The sequence below is a fragment of the Antechinus flavipes genome, chromosome 1, assembly GCF_016432865.1.
Source record: "Antechinus flavipes isolate AdamAnt ecotype Samford, QLD, Australia chromosome 1, AdamAnt_v2, whole genome shotgun sequence".
Classification (NCBI taxonomy): Eukaryota; Metazoa; Chordata; class Mammalia; order Dasyuromorphia; family Dasyuridae; genus Antechinus; species Antechinus flavipes.
The window spans coordinates 263,893,616-263,919,210 of record NC_067398.1 but is presented as its reverse complement, the minus strand read 5'-3'; the positions used below and the strand labels follow the sequence as shown (position 1 = coordinate 263,919,210).

General features: G+C 34.6%; 1 protein-coding gene across 1 annotated transcript in view; it reads left to right on the top strand.

Moving 5' to 3' along the window:
* Nucleotides 1–25,595, top strand: part of LOC127564769 (acyl-coenzyme A synthetase ACSM1, mitochondrial-like) — a 54,277-nt gene that overhangs the window by 18,834 nt on the left and 9,848 nt on the right. The window contains exons 6-11 of the mRNA XM_052001512.1: nt 5,613–5,692; nt 7,109–7,232; nt 11,322–11,402; nt 15,032–15,133; nt 23,075–23,202; nt 24,930–25,029. Of these exons, the coding sequence (XP_051857472.1) occupies nt 5,613–5,692; nt 7,109–7,232; nt 11,322–11,402; nt 15,032–15,133; nt 23,075–23,202; nt 24,930–25,029 (615 nt within the window). The remainder of the gene's footprint in view (nt 1–5,612; nt 5,693–7,108; nt 7,233–11,321; nt 11,403–15,031; nt 15,134–23,074; nt 23,203–24,929; nt 25,030–25,595) is intronic.

The window sequence follows — 25,595 nt, the reverse complement described above, 5'->3', positions numbered from 1 at the left end:
GAGGTAGATGCTATTTATCTTCCCATTTTAGTATTAAGATGTTAAGTGACTTGTGCAGGGTCACACAGCTAGTAAGTATCTGAGGATGGATTACCCACTCAACCATTCATCCTTGTAATATGTCTTCCTTCCCAAACTCATACTGAAACTGTTCTCTCAAAAGTCACTAATGACCACCTAATCACAAAATTTAATATGCTTTTTCTAGTGCTTTGACTTATATGCCTCTCTAGAGTTAATTATCTTCTTATTGAAATTTCTCCTACTTTAACTTCCAAGGAAACCTTTCCTGATTATTTCTTCCCAGTTTTTTTCAATAGTTTTTATGTCCCCTAAACACTGTTGTGCTATTCCAGATCCTTTTCTTTCTTTACATTATCCCCTTTAACAATTTATTTTCCTCCCTAGCTCCAATGATCACTCCTTTCCAGATAACTCCAAAATATACATCAATAGCCCTGATCCCTCTACTGTGCTCCTGATCTATATTTCCTACTGTCTGTTAAACATTTCCAACTGGATGTTCTGCCAGCACTGAATAAGTCTAAAACCAAATGTTCCCTTACCTTCCCCCCAAACTAGCTCTTCTTATTTATTCCACGATACCCATCCACCCTTCTCTTAAGCAATGACACTCATCATCTCTATCTCATCTTTGACTCTTCCCTTGAATTTATCCCCCCTCCCCACCATGTTCAGCCTTTTTGATTTCACATCTTCTAGATTTATTCTTTGTGTTTTCTGTCCCTGCCAACGAGAATGACCTTTACATTGGAGATGACAGAACAATGAATAATAGGAAGTTAATGCTAAAGATAAGAAAGGAAATAATAAGAGAGTACCCAGTTGCTCTCAACGAAATCAAGTCATTGGTCCAAGGAACTATGTCCTTAGGCATTGAAAGAATTAACAAGTGCAACTTGTAGAACCACCCCCAGTGATCTATATAAAATCATAGGAAATGACAAAATTGTCACAAAAAGTAGTCAAAGACAAATGTGATCCTGATTTTCAAAAAAGGAAAATAATAGAAAGTTCAAACTATAGGCCAGTGAGCTTGATTTCAAGTCCTGAAAAAACTTCAGAGCTAAATCATTAGAGACAAATGATAGCTATTTAGAAAAGGAAAGAAGTAATTACCAAAAACTAGCATTACTACTGAGTTATAAAGCTGGAGGATTTTTGAGATAGAGACTTTAATAATAATATATAGCTAAAATAATATATAGCTAATATTTACCAAGTACTTAATATATACCAGGCACTGTGCTAAGCACTTTATAACTATCATCTCATTGTATCCTCATAACAACCCTGAGAAATAGGTCTTATTATTATCCCCGTTTTACAGATAAGGAAACTGAAGCAAATAGAGGTTAAGTGACTTGCCTGGAGTCATAAAACTAGGAAATATCTGAGGCTAAATTTGAACTAAAGTCTTCCTGCCTCCCAGCCCATTATTCTATCCACTTACCACTTAGCTGCCATATATAGCACTGGACAGAATCTAATAAAGTAGAATTCAAAAGTTATGAATGCAAATCCACATACTTTGGGTCCAAAAAAAAAAAAAACAATCTCACAAATATGGAATAAGTAGTTATTACAATAGTAGCTCACTACAATTAAACAATGTGTTGAGACATCACCATATGTAATGTGATGTAAATTCTATATTTCATTGAGAGCAGTATCTTTCCAGAAGAAGATAATGATAGTTCCTTTGTTTTCTGACTTTTTCAAACTTCTTTTAGTGTATTGTATGCATTTCTGGGCATGTTTTAAGCTGCAGTGTCCAGAGGAAGCAGCCAAGACAATAAATGGTTTTGAGATCATGTCACATGAGAATCAGTTGAGGAAATTAGAAGCATATGATACCTGTGATCAAGTATTTGATGAAGACCTGTCAGATGGAAAGATAAACACATTTGTTTCATTTGGCCCCTGAAGGCAGAACAAGAACAGTAGATAAAAGAGTCAATGAGATAAAAAGAGACTTGATTTCAGAAAAAAATTTCCTCACAATTAAAGCTGTCCCAAAGTGGAATAAACTGCCTCAAGAAGTGAACGAGTTTCCCCTTCCTTGGAGATCTCCAAGTAAAGGCCAGATAACTACTTTTTAGATACAACATAATGGAGATTTCAATTTATTTGGTTGAGCTAGTGACTTCTGAGGTCCTTTATCACTCCCAAATCTCATGAAAGTAACACATAGCTATAATATCTCTAGATCTCATCTCTTCTTCTACATTTCTTTTAACTTCTTTTTCTTCTGTTATTGCTAAAGTTGGCATTTCTAATACAATACTGAATAGTAATAAGAATAGTTAGTGGGCAACCTTGTTTTATCCTTGATCTTATTGGGAATGGTTCTGGTTTCTACCCATTACATATAATGCTTGCTAAATGTTTTAGATAGATAATACTGATTATTTTAAAGAAAACTCCATTGATTCCTATGCTCTCTAGTATTTTTAATAGAAATGGGTATTGTGTTTTGTCAAATACTTTTCCTCTGCATTTCCACTACTACCACCCTAATTATCTCTCAACTCAAATTAATGAAGTAACTTCCTAACTGATTTCCCTAGCTCCAATCTCTTCTCCAATCTATTCTACATAATCAACTGCCAGATTACTCTTTCTAAAGTCCAGTTATGATATTGTTTCCCTGCTCAAAAACATTTCAATAGCTCCTTATTGATTAAAGTACAAATTTTGACCCAGTCTTTTTTTTACATCATTAAAAGATTTTTAATATGCATGGTTCTCTTTTGCTACAATTACTTATTTTACCTGATTTGACATGGTATTCAAAGTATTTTTGCACAAATTCCTTAATACTTGATCATGAAATTTACTTATACTTTGAGGCAGTTTAATGGTACAGTAAATATAGTTCTGGGCTTAAAAACAGAAAGAACTGAGTTCAAATTTGGCCTCAGAAATTTATTATATGATCCTAGGTAAATTACTTAATCTCTGTTTGGTTCAGTTTCCTCAACTGTAAGATGGAGGTAATTATTAAACTATTATTAGCCTCTATCTCCCAGGGTTTTGTGAAGATCAAATGGGGTTATATTTGTTTAACATCATGAATGACACATGATAGGCACTATATAAGTCTTTTCTCTCTTTTCTCCCCCAGTAATTATATTGAATATTAAGTTTATCTTTTTGATTTTCTAGCTTTGATTATAGCACAGAGATTTTTCCATAGAGTTTAAAATCAGGTGAATGTCCAGGTCACTGAAGAATGTTTATCCTCCTAACTTGGATAAATATCTTAACCTTTTCTCATGTTTATCAAGTAAAAGACTGTGTTGCAAATATTCCCTCTACATTAGAGAATTTCTATAATTCTTGAAAACTTTTGCTTCTCAATATATCAATATATTTATCAGATTTCATTATTCTGTCAATAGGAATAAGACTTCCAGGCACATTGGAAGGAAAAAATTCCCCCAAACATTTTTTAGGGTTTATGTTTTACAATCTAATGAAGGTAATGAATGTTTAGGTATTACAGATTCATTTAGACTTTGATTAGCAGTTCTGGTATAACCTTGAAGGGAAAAGTCAGTTTCTTCAGTAAAAATTACCTTTCTCCAGTCTTCAGTAGTCCAGTTTTCATATTATCTTGCTCATGCAAAATTATTTAGTTTAATATTTTTTCACAACAACAATAGCAGTGTTTTTTTTGTGTGTGTGAGTTTTCTGTTTTCAATTTCTTATGCTAGAATCAAGATCCTTAAACTGTTTTTTTTACCATAGTCCTTCTTGAGTATGCTAAGTCTGTGGATTGCTACTCAGAAGAATGTTTTTAAATGTATAAGATAAAATACAAAGTATTACAAAGGAAATAAATATTATTGAAATATAGTTATCAAAATATATAGTGCATTTATACAATATTGTAGGCTATTTATAAAAATAGAACAAATTGTATTATATATTATGTATAATTTCACTTTATAATAATATGTAATATCATATATATATTATAGTATAAAACAATGTAATGTAGTATACGATGTGATAATTATTTATTAATATATTTTTGTGATATATTTTGGAATATCATGTAAATAAGTATATAATATATGTGATATAGTCTATATAATTTTTAAAGCATATGAATATATATAATATATATATATATATAATGTATGTGTGTGTGTGTTCACAGATGCCCAAATTAAGAACCCTGATGTAGAAGAATAAATAACAACCCATCTAGCTGGTTGGCCAGTTTTCAAGACTATCCTGAGTTAAATGCCAGCCTTCTTTTCAAAATTTAATCAGTAAAACCAGAATACTCACTATTCTCCAAACATTCCTTGTGCTTTTCCTCCTCAGGGTCTATGCTTATGCCAGGTGCCTGTAAAATTCCTACTCATCCTTCAAAGTTCAATATTTACTGCTTCTTTTATATTTTATTTGTACTTTCTTACAGCATTCTTTATATTCTGTCTGGTAATTTCTCTTTGTAAATACTCACTCCTAGAATATATAAATGTCACTCTATCAATGATTTTTACATAAAAAAATAAATTGCACTAAAATGTAAGCTTTTTGAGGATGAGGGTGAGTTTTATATTCCCAGTATCTTGAGTTTAGTAGTTTTTTTTTTTTACACAGCTTTTTTGGATATCTGATATCCTTTGTTTTTATATCAATATAGTTATCCTTGATAACCCTTCCTCTTCTCCTCCCAGGGATCATTTCATATAAAAAATAACATTTTTTTAAAGATTAAAAAATAAATATTACTGATCAAGACATCAAAAAAGTCTGAAAATATATTCAATGTATAATACTTATGGACATCCCATTTTAATAAATGGACAGGGTAGAAGTGGCTTCTCCTACATCTTCATTTGAGTCATGCTTATCCTTTATAATTTTGCAATATTCACTTTTGATTTCTATGTGTATGTGGTTTTTAATTTACTATGATAGATATTTATCTCACTCTGCATCAATTTATGTAGCTCTTCCCATTCTTATCTATATTTATCATTTCTTACAGCATAGTACTATTCTATTACACTCATGTACCCCAATTTGCTTAACCATTCCCCAATCATAGACATCCACTTTGTAATTCTTTGGTATCACAAAAAAAAAAAATGCTCATCTGTGTGTATATATGTATAGGGGTGTGGGGAGGTTGTTTATAGAGGATCTTTTTTCTTATCAATTGCCTTCTTGGGGTGTGTCTGGGTCAGAGACCATGGATATCTTAGTCATTTTATTTGCTTAATTTCAAATTGGTTTCTAAAATAACTATATGTTTCACATACTCCAGCAAAAATGCACCAGTATGCCTATGGTTCCCATTATATCTCCAACATTATTTATTCTCATCTTTTGTCATCTGCCAATTTGTAGCACATGAGGTAAAATCTGAGAGTCATTTTGATTTTCATTGTTCTTATTAGTGATTAACTTTTTAAGTTATTAATAAGTACTTGAGTTATGATGAATGAAAGAACTGATTTGTTAATTGAAGAATGAACAAACCTCATGGAAAAGAAATTGGTATTCTGGTAATTGAACAATGTTTCTGTCTTTGAGGAAAAAAGTCTTTTTTTTTTTTCATTTGCCAGACACTCTCCAAATTCCCCATCACGTGCACAATAGCTGCTTCATCCGTATATCGAATGCTTCTACAATTCAATATTTCCAGGTATAATTAAAAGATCCAGTAGCCACATTTATCCAGTTGGTTCTCATCTTTTTTTCCTTGGCACATGGAGTAATTTTAACTCTAGAGCGACACCTAAAAAAGAGCAAGTTACCTGCTGTCTGATGTGGATTTTCAGTAAATTTTAAGATTCTTATCTTTAAGATTCTTCAACAGCTGTTTCAAAAATAAGAAGTAAGGTGAAAGCATGGTAAAATGTGGATCTGATTATCCCTCTTTACAAAAGCACTCTGAACTGCTACCTAATTTTAATCAATCTTTGTTTATGATTTGATCTTTATAATTTCTTTTAAAGATCATACTTTCTTTTTGCTATGCAAATCTTGCAATAATCTTTGCCATTTTAAACAATAAAATTCTGACCTTTCTCAAAATACTGGCTCTCTTTGATCACAGAAGATGGAAACATGATAAATCAAGATTCATCCAACCTCCTTTTTCAGTAAATAGCCAATAACTCCTTTTTCAGTAAAGTTGGAATTAAATAATAATGAAATAAGTTTAGAGCCACTCTTAAGAATAAGCATCTAATCCAACCTCCTTATTTTTATCAGTGAGGGTTAGAAATGGTAAATGATTTGTGAAAGTCTACAACAGGTCTCTGATTTTTTTTTTATTCCATTGTTTGCCCCAATACCAAAAAGTGACAGGAGTTGAGGGACTTTTCATTTTTGCTCCCCAGCTCTGGACTTTATTCAAACAACTAGTGAAAAGTGAAAAATCCAGATGATAAGCAAGTCACAAAGTGTGATAAAAAGAATATTGGAATCAGACAACTTTTTTCTGAATCCCATCTCTACTTCCCATGTACTGAGCATTTACAATCTCTCTGGGCTTCACTTTCTCGTTTACAAAATGAGAATTGTACCAACTGAAGTCTTTTCCAAGATCCTGTCCAATAGTTCAGAAGGATGGGAGGGGGGAAAATTTAATAAATAACCTGTTTACTGACCCTTAGCAATAAAAATTCGAACATTAATTAAACTAAGCTGTAGTAGCAAAGCTAAACTCCGAATAGTTACATTGAAAAATTTTGATCACACTCCTTCTGCCTACTTCAGAAAGATAGGGGACTGTGCATAATAAATGTTGCACATGGTGTAATACATAGTTGCTACTTCAATTATTTTGGCTTAATGTGTTTTATTTGTTAAAGAAAAAAGAGATAAGCTAAGGAAGGAATGAAGAAAGGAAAGAAATAAAAGAGAGAAGAGAGAAAGAGAAGAAAGAGGAGGAAAAGGAGGAGAAGGGAGGAAGGAGAAAGACAGAGGAGACACACAGAGAAACAGGGAAAAGAGTTTATAAATAGGGCTAGTCCAGATATTTCAAAAGAGATTTCAGAAGTATTATTTCTTATGCTCATCTTGTTTTACGTTTATTTTTTCCCCTCTATAAAAGTTACAAGTTTCCAACCTTGAAACATAGTGCTGCTGGTGGTGAGATGCTGCTCCCTGAAGAATTTGAAAAGTGGAAAAAAGCAACAGGTCTGAATATCCATGAAATATATGGACAGTCAGAAACGGTAGGTGGAAAGATCTTTCCTCGGGTATTTGAGGTCAATGAAAGAATCACCAGCACTATCAATGCATGCATTCATCCTTCTATCCATCTTTCCATCAGTCCATTTACACGTTTATCCTATCATCTGTCTATTTATATATTCATTTAGATATTTATTGAATTTCAGTAAAAGCAAAGAAACTATCTCTTACAATCCAGGTTTTGTAAACAAGATAGCTCTGGAAAGCTGAGATATCAGTCAAATACCATTATTTATATATATTTATAAAGAACTTTAAACTTTTCAAGGAGTTTTCACATCCATTAGTTTATTTGAGTCTCAATAACCAGTAGATATACCAGTGCTTAATAATAGTTTTGAAGTCCAACATACAAAGAATACTCAGTGATGTCCTCTCCTCTCACAGCTATGGTCAGTGCCTCTTGCACATGCGAGTAAACTCCCAACATGATTCATACTTAAAATATACATGAGCATGTATAACCCCAAAAAAGTTATTTTACATATAACAGGGAAAATGTTTTAAATGGAGAAAAAATACCAAGAGATACAAAATCTTCCCCAATTTCATACAAATAATAACTGACAGAATTACACTCAAACCAAAGCCTTCTGACTCCAAGTCCAGGTCTTTCTAATATAACACCACCCTGATCTTATAAGATTTTTTTTAATTGCCCTTTGTCACTATTATTGCTATACTAATAAAGTAATTAGAATATTAGAAATAAGCATGAAAAGCCCAATATGTGTGCCTCGTTCAGAGACACCATAATAATAGGACTCTCTTCTCTATGCTTTTTCTCTTAGTGATCTCAACAGTTCCCATTGGTTTAGTTACCATTCCTATGCAGATGATGCTCAAATTTATGTCCAACCTACATCTCTCTTGAGTTCCAATCCTTCATCACCAATTTCCCTTCTCCATTCCAAGGCAAACATGTCCAAAGAATTCATCTAATCTTCAATAGATTTTCCTCTCTATCATCTCCACTCTCTCACTTATCTTCAGTCTCTCCCTATCTACTTAATGTTTCCCTAATGCCCACAAACATGCCTATGTCTTCTCCATTCTCAAAACTCCTCATGTAATATGTCCATTAACATTAGCAATCATCATACATCTCTTTCCCTTTCATAACTAAATTCATTGAAAAGGCCATCTACATTCAGTGCCTTCATTTTCATTCCTGTCCTTCTCTTCTTACTCTCTGAAGTCTGGTTTCCAACTGCATCATTCATCTGAAATTGCTCCATTCAAAGCTACCAATGATGTCTTAAATGTCCAACTAATGGCCTTTCTCAATCCTTCCCTCTTCTTAATACACTCTTCTGTCTAGGTTTTGTGACACTGCTGTCTTCTAGTTTTCTTCATACTTGTTTGATTGCTCCTTTCAGTCTTCTTTGCTGTCACATGTAAATCATGAGTATCTCCTAAGTCTCTGTCCTGCTTTCTCTTCTTCTCCTCCTTTTTTCTCCCTCTTCATATCATCTCCCATAGATTGAATTATCTCTTTGCAGATAATTCTCAATATATTTGCCTAGTCCTATTTTCTCTCCTGACCTCTAGTCTTACATTCCCTGTTGCATATTGAACATTTATAATGAGATGTCTCATGATCATGTTAAATTCAACAAGTCCAAAATGAAATGTATCATCTTTTCCCCAAAATAGTCCCTTCTTCCTAATTTCACTATGCCTATTAAAGGCATCATCATCCTCCCAGTCACAAAAGCTTACAATCTGGGTGTCATTCTTGATTTCTCTCTCTTTCTCTTTGTCTCTCTCTCTCTCTCTCTCTCTCTCTCTCTGTCTCTCTGTCTCTCTGTCTCTCTCTCTCTCTCTGCCTCTCTCTCTCTCTCTCTGTCTCTCTCCCTACTGTGCCTCTCTGTCTGTCTGTCTGTCTCTCTGTGTGTCTCTCTCTGTCTTTGTCTCTCTTTGTCTCTCTCTGTCTCTCTCTCTCACACACACACACAGAGGCACACAGACATACTGTATCCAATATCTATGGGACAACACAGTTTGAGATGCCCAATGTAAACTCCTTGAATGCAGGAATTATTATATTTTTGTATCTCCCCAGCCTGGCACAATGATATATAATAAATGTTTATCCTGAGTGGAACCAGGAGAACATTGTACGAAGCAACAGTAAGATTATAAGATGATCAATTCAGATGGACTAGGCTCTTTTCAATTGAGAGGTGATTCAGGCCAATTTCAACAATCTTGTGATGAAGAGAGCCATCTGTATCAGAAAGAGGACTGTGGGGACTGAGTGTGAATCACAACATAGGGTTTTTTTTCCTATTTCTTTTGTTGTTTGCTTGAATTTTGTTTTCTTTCTCATTTTTTTCTTTTTTTGATCTGATTTTTCTTGTGCAGCATGATAATTGTGAAAATATTTATAGAAGAATTGCACGTGTTTAACATATATTGGATTACCTGCTATCTAGAGGAGAAGGTGGGAGGAAGAGAGGGAAAAATTTTGGAATGCAAGTTTTTGCAAGGATGAATGTTGAAAATTATATATATATATATATATGTCTTGAAAATAAAAATCTTTAATAAAGAAAAAATTTTAAATAAATTAAAAATTAATTTTAAGATTAGGAAAATTCTATAGACAGGCTTTACTAATTTTTTTTTTAATATTGGGGCAATTGGGGTTAAGTGACCTGCCCAGGAGCACACAACTAGGAAGTATTAAATGCCTGAAGCTAGATTTGAACTCAGGTCCTCTTAACTTCAGGGATAGTACTCTATCCACTGCACCAACTAGGTACCCTGGCTTTACCAATTTTTAATAAGGCACTTGATTATATATGTATATACTTCATGTTATTCTTGTTGAAAAGATCAATTAACCATCAATCCTTTTGATAGTCTTAAGCTTTTCTCTAAAATAAAAACCAATTTTAAAAAATAAAATGAAATGAATAAATAAATGTTTAATCTCCATCATATGATCTGGTTGAAGAACACTAGGAAACCCACTGTCCTGCCCTTCCCCCAGATTACATCACCAACCTATAATGATATTTCAGGATTTCAAGCAATGAGATAACAAAACAGAGTGCTGCACTTAGAACTAGGAAATCCTGAACTTAAATCCTACTTTAAATACTTTCTAGTTTTGTGACCCTGGGCAAGTTATTTAACTTGTCTCAGTTTCCTCATCTTTAAAATGAGGAAAATAACAGCACTTAATTCCTAGGATTGTTCTTAGAATCAAATGAGGTAACAATATGTACAGTGAATATTGTTCTTAAATCTTAAAACACTATCTCATGCTAGTTATTAGAGCCAAAGTGAACTGTAGAGATAAAATAATTACATACCCTACCCCCATATTTATAGATTAGGAAGCAGAGGAAGACTCTGATATTAAATATTCATTTCTTTTATTTTAGTTGATTTCATATAGGAAGAGTTCAATTATTAATACCTGAGGATTAGTATGCTTTTTTTTTCTCTGACCCTTTCTATGGAGAATCAATTACTAGTTAAAAGTCAAGACTAGTGGGAAGGGAGGGCAACTAGATGACACAGTGGATAGAGCCCTGGGCCTAGAGTCAGAAAGTCTCACTTTCTTGAGTACAATTTCAGGCATTTAAAAAAAAATTAATAGTTGCATAATCCCAGGAGAGTCTCTTAACCTTTACATACATTTCCTCATCTATAAAATGAACTGGAGAATGAAATGGCAAGCCATTTTGCCAAGAAAATTTCAAATGGGGTCAGAAAGAGTCAGACATGACTGAAAAAACAACTGAAGAAGTAGGAAGGGAGTACAGGTTAGGAGACTGAGCAGGAAGCAGTGGGATGGGGGGAAGGGAGGAGGTGGAGAAGCATCCTAAAAAGAAAAACAACTGGAAAGGCAAAAAAAATACAAGTGGACCATGAGAAATTCTACAATGTTTTGGAATGATATACATCATATGATTTAGTGCTGGGAAGAATTTTTTTTTTAATTTTCTACTGTTCTGATTTTGTAATGGAGAGAGAACTAACTATTTAGATTTTCAGTATATACAAGTGGATCCTTTCCATTAAATCTGTTTATTTTGTTTCTTTATGGTTACCAGGGACTAACTTGTGCAGTGTCCAGGGGGATGAAGATCAAGAAAGGCTCCATGGGGAAAGCTATTCCACCTTTTGAGATGCAGGTCTGTCTCTCCATTTTATTCCATGAACAGATGTCAAGTGCCTACTATGCATGAAGCACTGTATCAAGCATTAATAATGAAAAGATATATTCCTCCTCTAAGGGGTTATCATTCTTCTTGTTCCTTACCCTGGGATATGTGAATTTTTTATAACTTTATTTCAATATAATTATTTTCCTTTGTAATCCTATGTAATTCATTTTATACATTTAAAACCATTCTTTTAGAAAGGTTTCATAATATAAAAGCTAGTTATGGGGGAGGACAACTAAACTTTGAAAGATTCAGAACTGAAAATGAGAAGAGAATACATTCCATGAAGAAATGAGGAGAAAGGAAACATAGTTCAGATAAAAGAGTGTTGGATTTGGAATCAGAAGACTAGATTCAAATCCCATATCTAACACCAACTATTTGGATGGTATTGGACAAGTTTGCAGAACTCTCACATTTTACAGAACTTTTCTCCCACCCTCTGAAATTATTTCTATTAACTTTTTTTATATGTCATATTTATTAATATGTGAACAGGCCTTCCTTCCCAATAAAATGGAAGCTCCTTGAGAGCAGGCACTGATTTTGTTCTTGTATTCCCAGCTACCCAGAACAGTGCTTGAAGCATAGGAGAAGAATAATAAATGCTTGTTGAATATCAAATTCTGAATGAAGAGTTTCATTATTCAAAAATGAGTTTATCATTCCTCTCCAAATCAGTTATTCTTCCCAAGTTCCCCATTACTATCCATGACTACTCTTCCAATCACCCAGCCTTAGAAACTTACAATTAGTCTTGAAATTATTCTCCCCTAAATCCCATCAAGGTATTTCAGTTCTTCCTTAGTAATTTTTCAATCCTATCTCTGCCACAAGCCCTGTGTATCCGAAACAAGCCCCCTGACTGAATGAAAATAAAAACATTTATTTATTTATTTATTAGACATTCATCTAGGTTTGGGATATACAAATACAAAAGCAAGATAGTGCATATTCTTCAAGACTATTTAGCTTATTTTCAAATCAGAGCAAACAACACATAAAGGAGAAGTATCCGAGGAAGAATGTTTTCATCTGGGAAATCTTGATGTAGGCAAGTGAAAATCAACAATTAGCAAGCCCTTTCCAGAAACAGTTAGTAGTGTTGTTTTTATTTCAATTCTCAGGCCAAGAGGGTATATATGTGAGGCATAAGACACTCAAGTTGCAGAAATATGGTTCCAACATGTGACAAACCAAACAGCTTGGCTCCTCCAGCACATGGTCTCTAGAGGTCCAGTTTGAAGAATAGCTCAGCAGCAGTTGCAAAGCAAGAGATGGCAATGTGAAAAGGGTGATCCCAAGGAATTCAGAAATGAATTCTAATTTAACTGCATGTCTTTCAGGGAACTCCCTAGAACTTCTATTTCATGTTGGGGGAGTTTCTATACAGGGAGTTCCAGACTCTGACAAAATTACATATTGTTCCCAAAATGTCCCCAGTATATATTTACCCCAAAATGCAGTGTACATGCACCAGTTTACATTTGGATTATTATTAATAACCTCTCTCCTTCCAGGTTCTTATCTGTCCTACCCATCACTTAGACAATTTCATCATACTACTTCCTTGTTCAAGAAGCTATAACACAATACACCAGACTAGATTCTAGCTCAATCTGGCCTCCAATCTAGAAAATTAACTCAATAACCTTTCTTTCAGGAAGTTACCTCAATAACCTATCCTATCCTGCGTTTTCACTCAAATCTCTGATGTTCTCCAACATGACCACCCTTTTTCCAACTTCAGGATTATTTTCAACTTCAGGCAGGCAGGTCTTCTTATAGCAAATACTTTGATTTGGTTGTTCCCTCCTGTACCACCATGGCATGCCCTTCCTTTCTTCCATTTTGCTGATTTAAATCCTAACCCATCCTTTAAGACCCAGCTCTAGTCTAAATTCCTTCAGATTATTCTGAATTCATTGATCTCTCCTTTCTTTGACTTTCATATATTTGGGGTAAGAATGTTGTATTTTCATTTATTTTCATTATTTATTTCTTGTTGTATTTTCCTTGTGTTGTACTTCTGTCTTATCTTTCTAGTAAAATTATAAGATTCCTGGAAGTAAAACCCATGCCTTAACTTCTTTATCAATATTCCCACAATGTCTTAGTACATGGTGGTAGAAGATAAATATTTTTGGGGTTGAATTGAATTGAAATAGATGACTCAAACCCCTTTTAGGTCTTGGACAATGTAGACTTATTTGAAGTGAGATAATTACTAAAAAAATAAAAGACTTGTTAATAGGAAGACACACAATAATATATAAAGAAAACCAGCTTTGTATTCACATAGAACCTAGATTAAAATTCTTTCTTAGATACTTACCTCTTGTATGACTTCAGGAAAGTCAAATTTTTCTTCTCTAGATCTCAGTTTCCTCATCTTAAAATCATGGAGGAAACTGACAGGTTGAACTACAAAACCCCTAATGTTTCTTTCTGCTCTAAATCCTAAAATTTCTTGACATCTTGGAGACTACCACTGGGTAAGTGTATTTTATTTCTCTATGAACCTAGTTGACCTGATTTTGAGATAAATTACAGAAGTCTTGCAAGGAAAGGATCATAGGACTGCAGATTTAGATATGAAAGGAATTTAAAGGTCTTCATGTCAAAACCCTTCATTTGACAAATGAAGAAACTGCTATACAAAGATCTGAACCTAGACTTTCTTATTCCATGTCCAGTTCCCTACCTTCTATGCTATGAAACCAACTCAAAAATGTATATGATACTCACTATTCTGTTTAAAACTAAAAAAATAAGTTTTAAAAGATCTGAATAGGAAAATTTCCTACCATATTCTCTGATTCATCAGTTACTTATCTGTCCAAATTTTAATTTGGTGAGTAGGAAGAAAAGTCAAGAAATCAATTGTAGTAGCAATTCTATTAACTTCTGTTATCAAAAACAACAGCAAAAGAAGTAGATTTTACAAAAATTATTATATACCCCAGTATAGCAAAGATGTGAAGAACAGGGGGAAAAAAGCAACAAACTTACAAATTGGCCCACCCTTCAGTATTTCTCTAACTCTTTCCCCTGGTTTTTAAATGATTACCCTATTTAAGCAACCAGTATAACAAGACAGGGCTTATGGAGGGACTCCAATTCAGAGTCTCAGACACAGATTTGGCTCATGCTGCCACTAATACAATCCCCTTGCATATCTTTCTTAACAGTTTCTGGTTTGAATTTAACTTTGACACTATCAGTGACACTCCTGTTTTATTTGAGTTAACTGTAATATAATAAATCTTGGTACAACCTTTTAATTTAAACTCACTAAGTCTTTCTCCATTAAATATTTCCTATAAACAGAATATTGTTGAATTCTAGACGATCTAGATTCTGGTGAGGAGGTAGGAGGCAGGTTCAGGAGTTGGTTTTATGAAAAAGTACATCAAAGAAGATGTGAAGTATATTTTTTCTCTGACCTCTCCAAAATATTTTTCATTTTAATTCAATTTTATTTTATTTTCCATTTAAAATTTTCTCCCTCCCTTCACCCCTCTTTTACCCACTTAAAAGTTAAAGTTATTTTATTTATTAAATAATCATCTCTTGCCACTTTCCTCTTTTTCCAGATTATAGATGAGAAAGGCAATATCCTTTCCCCAGGGACAGAAGGGAATATAGCCATCAGGATCAAACCTACTAGACCTATCGGCCTATTCTCTGGCTACTTGGTAAGACTATCTCCTCCAATGAGAGAACTGCCTAGAAGTACTTTAAAGGATGTCATATTGGGGGAGGACATGAGGGGAAGAGAGGGAAAAAATTAGAACAAAGGTTGAATGTGGAAAATTATCCATGTATATATTTTAAAAATAAAAAGCTATACTTTGTTAAAAAATCAAAAAAAGGACATCATATAGAAGAATTAGCTATATTGTATTTGATCCCAGAGGGTAAAATTGGGGGTAATGTATAGAATTTGTAAAAAATAATAATAATAATAATAATTTAAAACAATATAAAGAACTTCTTTATAATTGAAAAGGGCTTCCTCAGGAGGTAGTGAATAAGCCCTAAGTGGACTACAGAAGTAGTTCAATGACTTGTAGGGAATATTTTAAGGAGAGAGTTATTTTAGGTATGGATCTGATGTCATGATATATATCATAATAAATATATCTGCCTTCTGCTTTCATCTAAAGTTGTCATTAGTAAAAACTACTGAACAAAATAGAGCTAAGAACATATACATGGACCTCTATTAGAGACCTTTTCCAGATTCAAATTAGCCCATTTATCACTATTTTCACCCTTTGGGTTTATCAAATCAACCAAGGCCAAATCCACCTGAATATAAGATTATCCAGACCACATTTTTTCCATTTTTCCTATAAGAAAATAGTGACATACATTGTTAAATGTCTTTACTAAAAAGTTGTATCTACTGTAAAAAGGGAAGTAAGATTAGTCTAACATGAATCATTGTGGCTCATTCCTTTATCATATTCCAATACTGGAGCTGACTGGGGAAAGTTTCTATGATCATTCATTTTTTTTTAGCTATTTCTCTTTGAAACACCTGGAACTTTTTGTTCATAAATCTCACTGCAAGATTACTAAATGCATAGATACTTCAAACTGACATGTTATCATTTTGAAAAGTGCCTTGGAATATAATATGAATTCCTTGCATAGCTTTTTTAATAGTTTCTGATTTGAATTTGGCTTTGTCCAATATAATCAGGTATGCTCCTGTTTTACTTAACTGTAGTATGATAAATCTTGTACAACCTTTCATTTAATTCTCCAAAACTTTCTGCATTAAATGTGTTCCTATAAACAACATATTGCTCAAGATTCTAATTTTTCATCTGTTTTGTAATATGAGGCAACAGAGCTTGGTCCAGAATCAGTAAGACCTGAATTCAAATCCAGTCTTAAACATTTGCTACCTATGTGACTTAAGGCAAAACCATTTAACATCTATTTGCCACAGTTTCCTCAACCTCCTCAACTTTAAACTGAAGAAAATAGCAGTTTCTGTCTCACAAAAGCAAATTAGATAATACTTGTAAAGGCCTAAAGGCATTGTAAAATACTTGTAAAAATACTTAGTTCAATGCCTAGAACATAGTAGCTACCATATGGTTGGAAATATACATATATATGTATATATCATTATACACACACACACACACACACACACATATATATATATTCTCTTCCTTTATAATTCCTTTTTGGATGGATTTGCACTTAACATCACTAAGTTTATCTTTTATTCTACCATTCTTTAATATTTGATACAAAGGAACATTTTGTTGATGGATTTGCACTTAACATCACTAAGTTTATCTTTTATTCTACCATTCTTTAATATTTGATACAAAGGAACATAATCTTTCTTATTTCACTACTTTTATTATTAAACTAAAATTGACAATGCTACACAAAAATGAGATTCTAATATCTTATACTATTAATTAGGTAAATTCCTTGATTTCTGAATTCCCCCTTTATCAAAAAGACGTACTTAGCTTAGAGGTCATCTTATCTTCACCCCTTCCATCCTTTTTTCCCTTTGTAGGTCTGATCATGTTTACAGGCTCTTGGAAAAGAACTAATAGAACAAACAAAGATGAAAGATAGAAGATGATTGACAGTGGAGGAGATAGATGGAAGGCATAGAATCAAAGCCATAAGTAGTATTGGTATTGTGATATTGACCACATCAATACAAGTGGCATTGACAAAGAGATAAAAGTAAAAAAGAAGAAAGCTAGTGAAGATGTAGAGAAAATAGTAGGTTTGAATGCTGATTAGAGAGATAAGGGAGCTCATGATGGATGGATTTAATTTTGTCAGTAAGGTAGGAGGTAAGGATATATGCTGAGAAAATAGAATCAGAGGTGAACCTTGGAACTTGAGAAGAGTAGATTTGAACAATTACTAAAGGGAGTGGAATAGAGACTCAACCAAGAAAGAGTAAAAATTTTGACTTATTGCAGTGATAGCCCAGTTTTGTAAGAGGGAGCAGATTTTTTAATCATAGAGGAAGATTTCAAAATTCAGCATCATGGTGACTGCATGTCTTTGCTCATTTTTTTGAAGTATGGTTTCGATGAGGGCCTGAGTAACTAGATGGGTTTGGTGGAAAAAGACCAAGTATTGATGGAATTGCTCCCTGAGGCAATCAGGGAAAGGCACTGATGGGGATTGATTCAACCTTATTGTCCTACACTCTGTGGAGATCATTGGTAGTTCCACTTGGCTATATCCAGTCAGAAATCCAAGTTATATCAAACCTTGAGGTTAAATTTCCCCTATAAATCTGTCCATGACTGTTTTTGCTGTCTTTGCTGAGATCCTTTGGCCCAAAGGTATTTTGTCTTTCCCCTTACCTCTCCCCCATTCCACTTGGTGTCTTTCCTCTCCTTCCCCCACAACCTCACAGGGTGTCTTTCTTCTCATCCTCCCAACATGCTTCATGATGTCTTTTCTCTTATCCTCCCATCATATCTCATGGTGTCTTTCTCCTTCTTATAACTCTTTCAGGGTGCTAACTCTCTTTTAGGATTTAGCCTGCCAGTTAAGGGTATATTCCTACCTCATAAAGTACCTTTCTCCCAGTTAATTTTGAATTCCACTAGGGAACTTACTCTTTCCATTATTAATTGTTAAAACCACTTTCCTTGCTAACTACATGCTCTCCCAACTTAATTTCATATTTACAATGGTATCTATTATTTCTCTTCATTTTGTCTATAACCTCTTCTCCTAAATAAACCTACCTTTTACCAAAGAAAACAGACATTGTGAATTCTTCACATGACCAAACCCCAACATTTGATGTCTACATCAATCTCATCATTTGGTGCTAAACCCTATTAAGAGACAGGTCAACTCTCTGAGAGCCTCCACAGCTGTGGATCATAGCTTCTGAAGGAATTGCAGGGCAGCCTTTGCTGACACAAGTGTTGCGGACTGGGAATGAGATAAATTGGAGGCAGAGATAAGAGAAGAAAGGTCAGACAATGCAACAGCCTCTCAGTCAGAGAGGTCAGAGAACATCAACTGCCTCTCAGTCTCCTTGTATCATCCTCTCACAAGAGGAGATCTATTCTGGGTTGGATCTCCAGCAGCTACTGTCAGGTGGCTCCCATGTATTCCAACAAAACTCCAAATACATCATTTGGGACTGGAAATTGCTACCCTGGACACATCAGTTTCATTTTTTTTTGCATAGGTTTTTGGTGATTTCCTTCTGCCCAGTGAACCATTTATGGGTTGAAAGTGAAGAGCTTCACTGACTTTTAATGTTCTTTCCTACCATCTTCTGCAAGTAGTTTCTTTAATTGGAGATTTTAGGATTTTAGAAGAATGCAAATCAAGATCTTTCTCTTTTTAAAAATCAAATCATTTCTTCTTCTCCAGTCCTATAGGGAGTCTCATATTTAGATTTTCAAATCTCAGTATCAGTGACTCACATCTGTCAGTTCTTTAACTGCCTTGGAATGCCCTTAATCTGGGTATGGTGATTTTATAAACATTGAGACCTGGTAGATCAAAGATTTAGAACAAAAAGGAATCTTAGAGGTAATCAATTCAAACCAATCCATTTTTACAAATATGTGAAATGAGACCTGAAAAGAGGTAGTGATTCACCCAGAATTACCCAGCTAGTAAATTGAATTTGAACACAGATCTTCCTGAATCCAATCTATTATACTATATTTCCTTTTCTTAAATGTCTCAGCTTTTATGTGGGGTTTCAATTTCCTTTTCAGCATTTTGATTCTGAACTCCCAGTCTTAAGTTTGGACTCCTTGATAGACAAATCAGAAGCAAAGTGAGTCTATCTTCCTTTATCATTTTCCTATCCTGAGCATAACAGTGTTCCTCTCTTTTATTTAATATCCCTATTTTCTCCAATTTTTATAATTCCTTTTTATACAAAAGTAATTTAAATATATGTAATAAAAAGCTTAATAAACCCCATAAACTCTGAGACTTATTATCCCATCTCCCATACTTATAGACAAGTATAGTATCCAAACTAGGCAACATTTTTCTCTTAGAAGTCAGTATTCTTCCTTAATGCTCTTAGCTAGAGTTTCCAAAATGATATATTCTATTCTATGTTAACCACTAGTGATCAGTGCCCCAGTGCCATTTAACCAGTGAATATCAATTAGCTTTTACAAAGGGAAAATTACTGAAAAAAATATAGCACGAATAACCATTACAAAGAATCTCTCCCAAACACTTGGGGAGATACCTACCCTCTGCCTCTGAGAAATGAAAAACTTAAGGCAGATTCTTTATAGTTTTCTTCCCCAATAAGTTCCTTTTCTGATCCAACCTAGGCAATGGATGAACTATTGTAGATCCCTCTGAGTTATAAAATCAATCTATTCTGATTAAAATAAGTTGCTTGAAACTTTAGCCCTCTCTCTCTGGTAAATTCCACCATGGATTCCATCTCCCAGGCTTTTAGTGCTTGCTTTTCTGGCTTTCCAAAGCTCAAGAGTCACCTTTAATACAAACAGAGATGGAGAAGAGAGGCTTGTATTCAGAGGTCACAGGTAGGGTTCAAGTGGGGAAAGAGGAGGGCCAAGGCCTCTCTCCATGCAGAGTCTTAAGCACAAGTCTGCCTCAAATGCGGAAAGTTAAGAAAAATGCTTTGCTCAGTTGGTGTCTTTTAAATGTACTCTCAGTTCTGACTCAGCAGTAAATCAAAAGTTCATCCTTTCCCCACTTAATAGATAACCAGACCAGTTTTAAACGTATTCACATGCTCTAATGAGGAAGCAGTGTCCTTTCTTTTATACATCATGACTTTCTGGAAGCAAGCTCCCCAGCCTCTTCCAAGCAGACTGGCTACATGTTTTGAGGACAGAGGCCTCCCTTTACATTCTCATTCTGTGCTGTAGCTGAAATAGAAATATCCTCCAAGGAAATCTAACCCAATTCTATTGTAAAACAAATGAGGAAACTTAGGCCTAAGGAGATTTAATTACTTGGCCAAAATCTCAGATGCAGTACAAACCAGAGACTAGATTTGAACATAGGAACCAGGGACCAGGGACCATATTTATTTCCATTCAACCTCACTGCACTGCAAGTCTCACATCCATTTAGGACTTTGGTGTGCCTAACATTATTATCATTCTAACCTTCATTTATCTGTTCCTATTTCAGTTGTCTGTGCACATCTTTTAAAATTCTGAGGTAGTCAATGATTTTTTTAACGATTAAATGAAATCTTCACAATAGCCCTTTCAGATAAATATGGTAGGACTTATTATCCCCATATAGATGAGAAAATTGCCCATGGTAATTGACCATTAAGGCAAAAACAAAAAGTGGGATTTAAGACTCTTCAGGTCCAGATTATCTCTCTAGTGATAGGGGCTGATCCCAATTTTAGTGGATAGAGTTAGGAAGATAGGATCTTTAAACCTCAGCTCAGGTCACCCAAATGGAGAACAAGCAATATGATTTAACCTAATCATCAATATCCTAAGCACTTATTATAGTGTTTACAGTGTAATAGGTGCCAAAAAAATTTTGCTATTCATGATGAAACACCAAAGCATTACAGGCAATGATTAAAAGAAGCCTTAATTTTAATCATCAACTCAGGGTTAGAGTTAACCTGTTGGTCTAGAACTCAGAAAAAAAAATCCCTGAAGATAACATACAAACTTAGAAAACTCAAATTTTAATATCATTTATGTTTTATTGTATTTTTATTTACTTTGTTAAACATTTCACAATTCTGTTTAATCTAGTTCAGTCAACAGAATTCCCTGCTATTTGTAGCAATTCAAGACTTCCACTTTAGTGCTTATGCACCAAGAATATTAATATTCTATTCAGTCTTCAGTCCTTCACCAAAAGTATTACCAAACTGAGTATTTCTTTTCTAATGCCAAATTGGTGGCAAGAGAACATCAAAAAGCTGAAAAGTCAGTTGGCTAAAGCATGATGACAACAAGAGCCAGGATGTGGAGCTGGAAGGTATTTTAGAGGCTATAAAGTTCAACCTTCTTTCAAATGAAGAAACTTAGGAGAGGTTAATTAACTTTCTCAAGATCACACAAATAGCAAGTGTCCAACTGAAGACACAAATCCAGGTGTGGATTCTAAGTCTAGTGACCCATCCATTATGCCATGTTGTTTCTCAAAAGGAATGGTCTCTAGTTCCAAATAACTAAGGAGGCTAACCCTAGGAAAATTTTGATCCACAATCAGACTGATGTGATTTAGGAGATCAATTTCTAGTTCCAAATGATGTGTTTGGGATTTAGCACCAAATGTTGAGAGGTATCATAAGTTGAAGTTATCATGTGAAGAATTCACAATGGATATTCTCTTTGGAAAACGGTAGGTTTATTTAGGAGAAAAGGTTACAGACAAAATGAAGAGATAAAATAGACACCAGAAATGGTAAACATGAAATAGAGTTGGGAGTGAATATAACAATTTACAATGGAAAAAGACAAGTTTCCTAATGGCACTAACATTTAACCAGGAGAAAGAAACATCCCATAAGATTGGAATATGCCCTTAGCTGCAAGCTAAATCCTAAAAGAATTAGTTAGCTATAAGAAGGAGAAAGACACCATGAGGCACGGTGGGGGAATGAGAGAAGAGAAAACATAAGGCATGGGGGAGAGGTGAGGAGAAAGACATCATGAAGCGCAGAGTGTTGTGGTGGACTATAATTTCAAAAGAGATTCAACCAAGATGGAGTAAACTATGGAGAGATTTATAGGGAAAATTTAACCTAGGAGTTTGAAGTAACTCAGATTTCTGACTGGACATGGCAAGGTGGAGTACCACAACCTCCCCAGAGGACTAGGTCCTCTGATCAACATCAGTGCCTTTCCTTGTTTGCCTCAAGGAATAATCCCATCTCATCAAGACTTCATCTCAAATGTGAGTCAGCATTTCTGAAAATGTATTCTGTTGATCATTCAGATGACTAGTTCAGTTCCCCCTATCCTTATAATTGAAAAAAGTCTTATGAGCAAGAATAGTAGCATTTCCTTTCTATGTAAAGGACATAATCTTTTGTGGTTTAATTAGTGGTTTTGAATTAGTGATTCCAGATAGCAAAATTTATAATGGAATGGGAAATATACTTAAGAGAACCAATTTTTGTATTAAAGGATCTTACATTCCATTAATATAGGGAGAACAGGAATCACTGAGGAACTATCCGCACAAATGAACATTTTTAGCTTTAAAACTGCCTTAAAATTTTTGGGACATCTTTTATAATGTCCAAGGAGAGGCAATACATAGAGAGAGTTGGCCTTGGAGTCAGGAAGGCATGGATGGACTCAAGCTTTACTTCAAATATCTCTTGCCTATGTGTCCCCAGGTAAATCATTTAACTTTTTAGTGCTTCCCCAGTAACTCTCTAAAATTATAGGTTACAGAGAAATTGACAATCTAAATCAGAGAATATCATTTCCTTATCAGTAGTTCCCTACTCAAATGTAATCATGGATCTAATATTTTTAAGTGTCCAAGTTACTTCCAAGAGAAAGAAATGACTTAAGAATTGACAGACCAACTGGGGAATAGTCTGGGGACTTTTACAATGAATGAATCTTGTCCCAGCATTAAATTGCTTTCTCAAAAAATGTTCTTTCACTCAGGATAATCCAGAGAAGACTTCCTTAACAGAACTTGGTGACTTTTATGTCACAGGTGACAGAGGCACTATAGATGAAGACGGCTATTTCTGGTTCCTTGGTCGATATGATGATGTCATTAATGCTTCTGGGTAGGCTGATTGCTGGAGTGGGGATGGGGGGGGGGGGTTCAAGTTTCATCATTACAGTCTTATTAGTTCCTAATGATATGTCCTAGGATCAAGGCTATATCTATATAGTATTAGTGTGTTTGGAGTTTAGCACCAAATGATGGGATTGACATTTAGGCAATCAAATGTTGGGATTTGGTCATGTGAAGAATTGACAATGGCCATTCTCTTTGGCAAAAGGCAGGTTTATTTATGAGAAGAGATTACAGACAAAATGAAGAGATACAATAAGACACCAGGAGTGGTGAATATGAAATAGATTTGGGAGAGAAATTAGTTAGCAAAGAAAGGGTTTTTAATAATTATTGTTGGAAAAGACAAGTTCCCTAATGGAACTCACAATTAACCAGGAGAAAGGAAATACTCCATGAGATAGGAATATACCATTGACTGGCAGGCTAAATTTTAAAAGGGATTTAGCAGACTAAAAGAGTTAGTTATAAAAAGGAGAAAGACACCATGGGGCATAGGAGGAAGGAATGAGAGGAAAGACACTATAATGCATGGAAGAGTGAGAAGGGGAAAAAGACATCACAAGGTAGAATGCTGTCATGGTGGACTAACTCAAAAGGAATTCAGCAAAGACAGCATGGTTCAAGAGCAGAATTATAGGGGAAATTTAACCTCAAGGGTTTGACATAACTTGAATTTTTGACTGGACACAGCAAGGGGGAGGCCTACCCAAGATATCCACAAAGGATGGGACATAATATTAAACTGATCCCCATCAGTGCCCTTCCCTCCTTGCCTCCTTGCCTCCTTGCCTCAGGGTATAATCTTATTAGTATTTCAGTTTTTTCTTTACCAATGCACCCAGTTACTTAAGATCTTATCAGTATGAGAACTGGATTTACCCTTAAATGTTAAGGGGAATGGATCAAGTGTTATTTCAGGAGGATTGTAGGGACATAAGGCTCTTTCTAAAGAACGAAAAAATATGGTATATATTATACCACATGAATCCCCCTGCAATCTTTTTTTAATCACAGTAAAACCAGATTTGAATGAACATCAATTGCCCTTTTGAAGAAATTTTTAAGTCATATAATGAACATACAAGGAAGAATAGTGTTTAAGTACTTGCTAAAATGATTTGTATAAAACTAAGGTTTTTGGTTATTTAGCAACAACTAGTTCAAACTATCCCTTTTCCTTCTTGTCCTACTCCCAATAGAAGCAACCCTGAGATATTATCTAACCACTGAAGCATTATAATTTACAAAAGAGAGTCCTGTACAATCTATTCCATCAGTCTTGGTCCAAGGGAATAGAGAGGTTCAGCACCATGGAGAGAATCGGTCATTGTAGAAGTGCTTCTCAGAAGTCATTTAGAAGGAAAAATAGCAGGGCGGGGGGAGGGAGGGAGGGGTGCAGCTAGGAAGTACAGTGGCTACTCCTCTGGACTCCTCTGGAGTCCAGAAGACCCAGCCTCAGACACTTGATGTTTGCTAGCTGTGTGACCCTGGGCAAGTCAATAAACCCTGACTGCCTCTTCACAAAAATACATTTAAAAGAAAAAAAAGAAAGAGGAATTTGAAGGGTAGCAAAGAGATAATTATCAGATTAGATGATCCCACTATGTAGGTCCACACAATATTGTCCAATGGGACAGCTGGTGGGACGTTATCTTTTCTGACATGGTAGGAACAATAGCTTTAGAGTCAATGAAAGCCTATTTCCTTCTTCAGGTACAGGATTGGTCCCTCTGAAGTTGAAAATGCCCTGGCAGAACACCCAGCTGTGGCAGAATCAGCAGTCATTGGCTTCCCAGACCCAGTACGAGGAGAGGTAGGAAACAGTAAAGATACAGTGAATCCACAGAAGATCATACTGAATATCTTAAATATTATTAACTTGAAGGTCAGGATTTCCAAGCCAAATCATCCCAGGCAAAGTCTGAGTGATGAGAAAAAATGGCCATGAGTATAGTTCCCCCATGTGGCCAGAAGGCAATACTGCATTTTAAATGACTTCAGTGTCTCTATGGGTATTTATTGAATATCTATATGCAACTAATGCTGATCTAAAGATTTCTAGAAGAGATAGCATGTGTATGAAATACAGTTTCTGCCTTCACAGAACTTGCAACTTGATTTAATCTATCTATGACTTTTAAAGAACAGCAAAGTGCTCAACTATATAAGTATAGAAGGAGAGTTTAAAGAATAATTATATTAATAATGGTCACAATAATTCATACATATAACCCCTTAAGGTTTTTAACTTCATCTTCACACCAGTTCTGGTCAAATTCATGCAAAAGACAACTGGAAATTCCCTTAACACTTCCCCAAAACATTTGGTCAGTAAAAGCTAGAGCCAAGAGAGATCATAGAATTTCAAAGCTGGAAAGG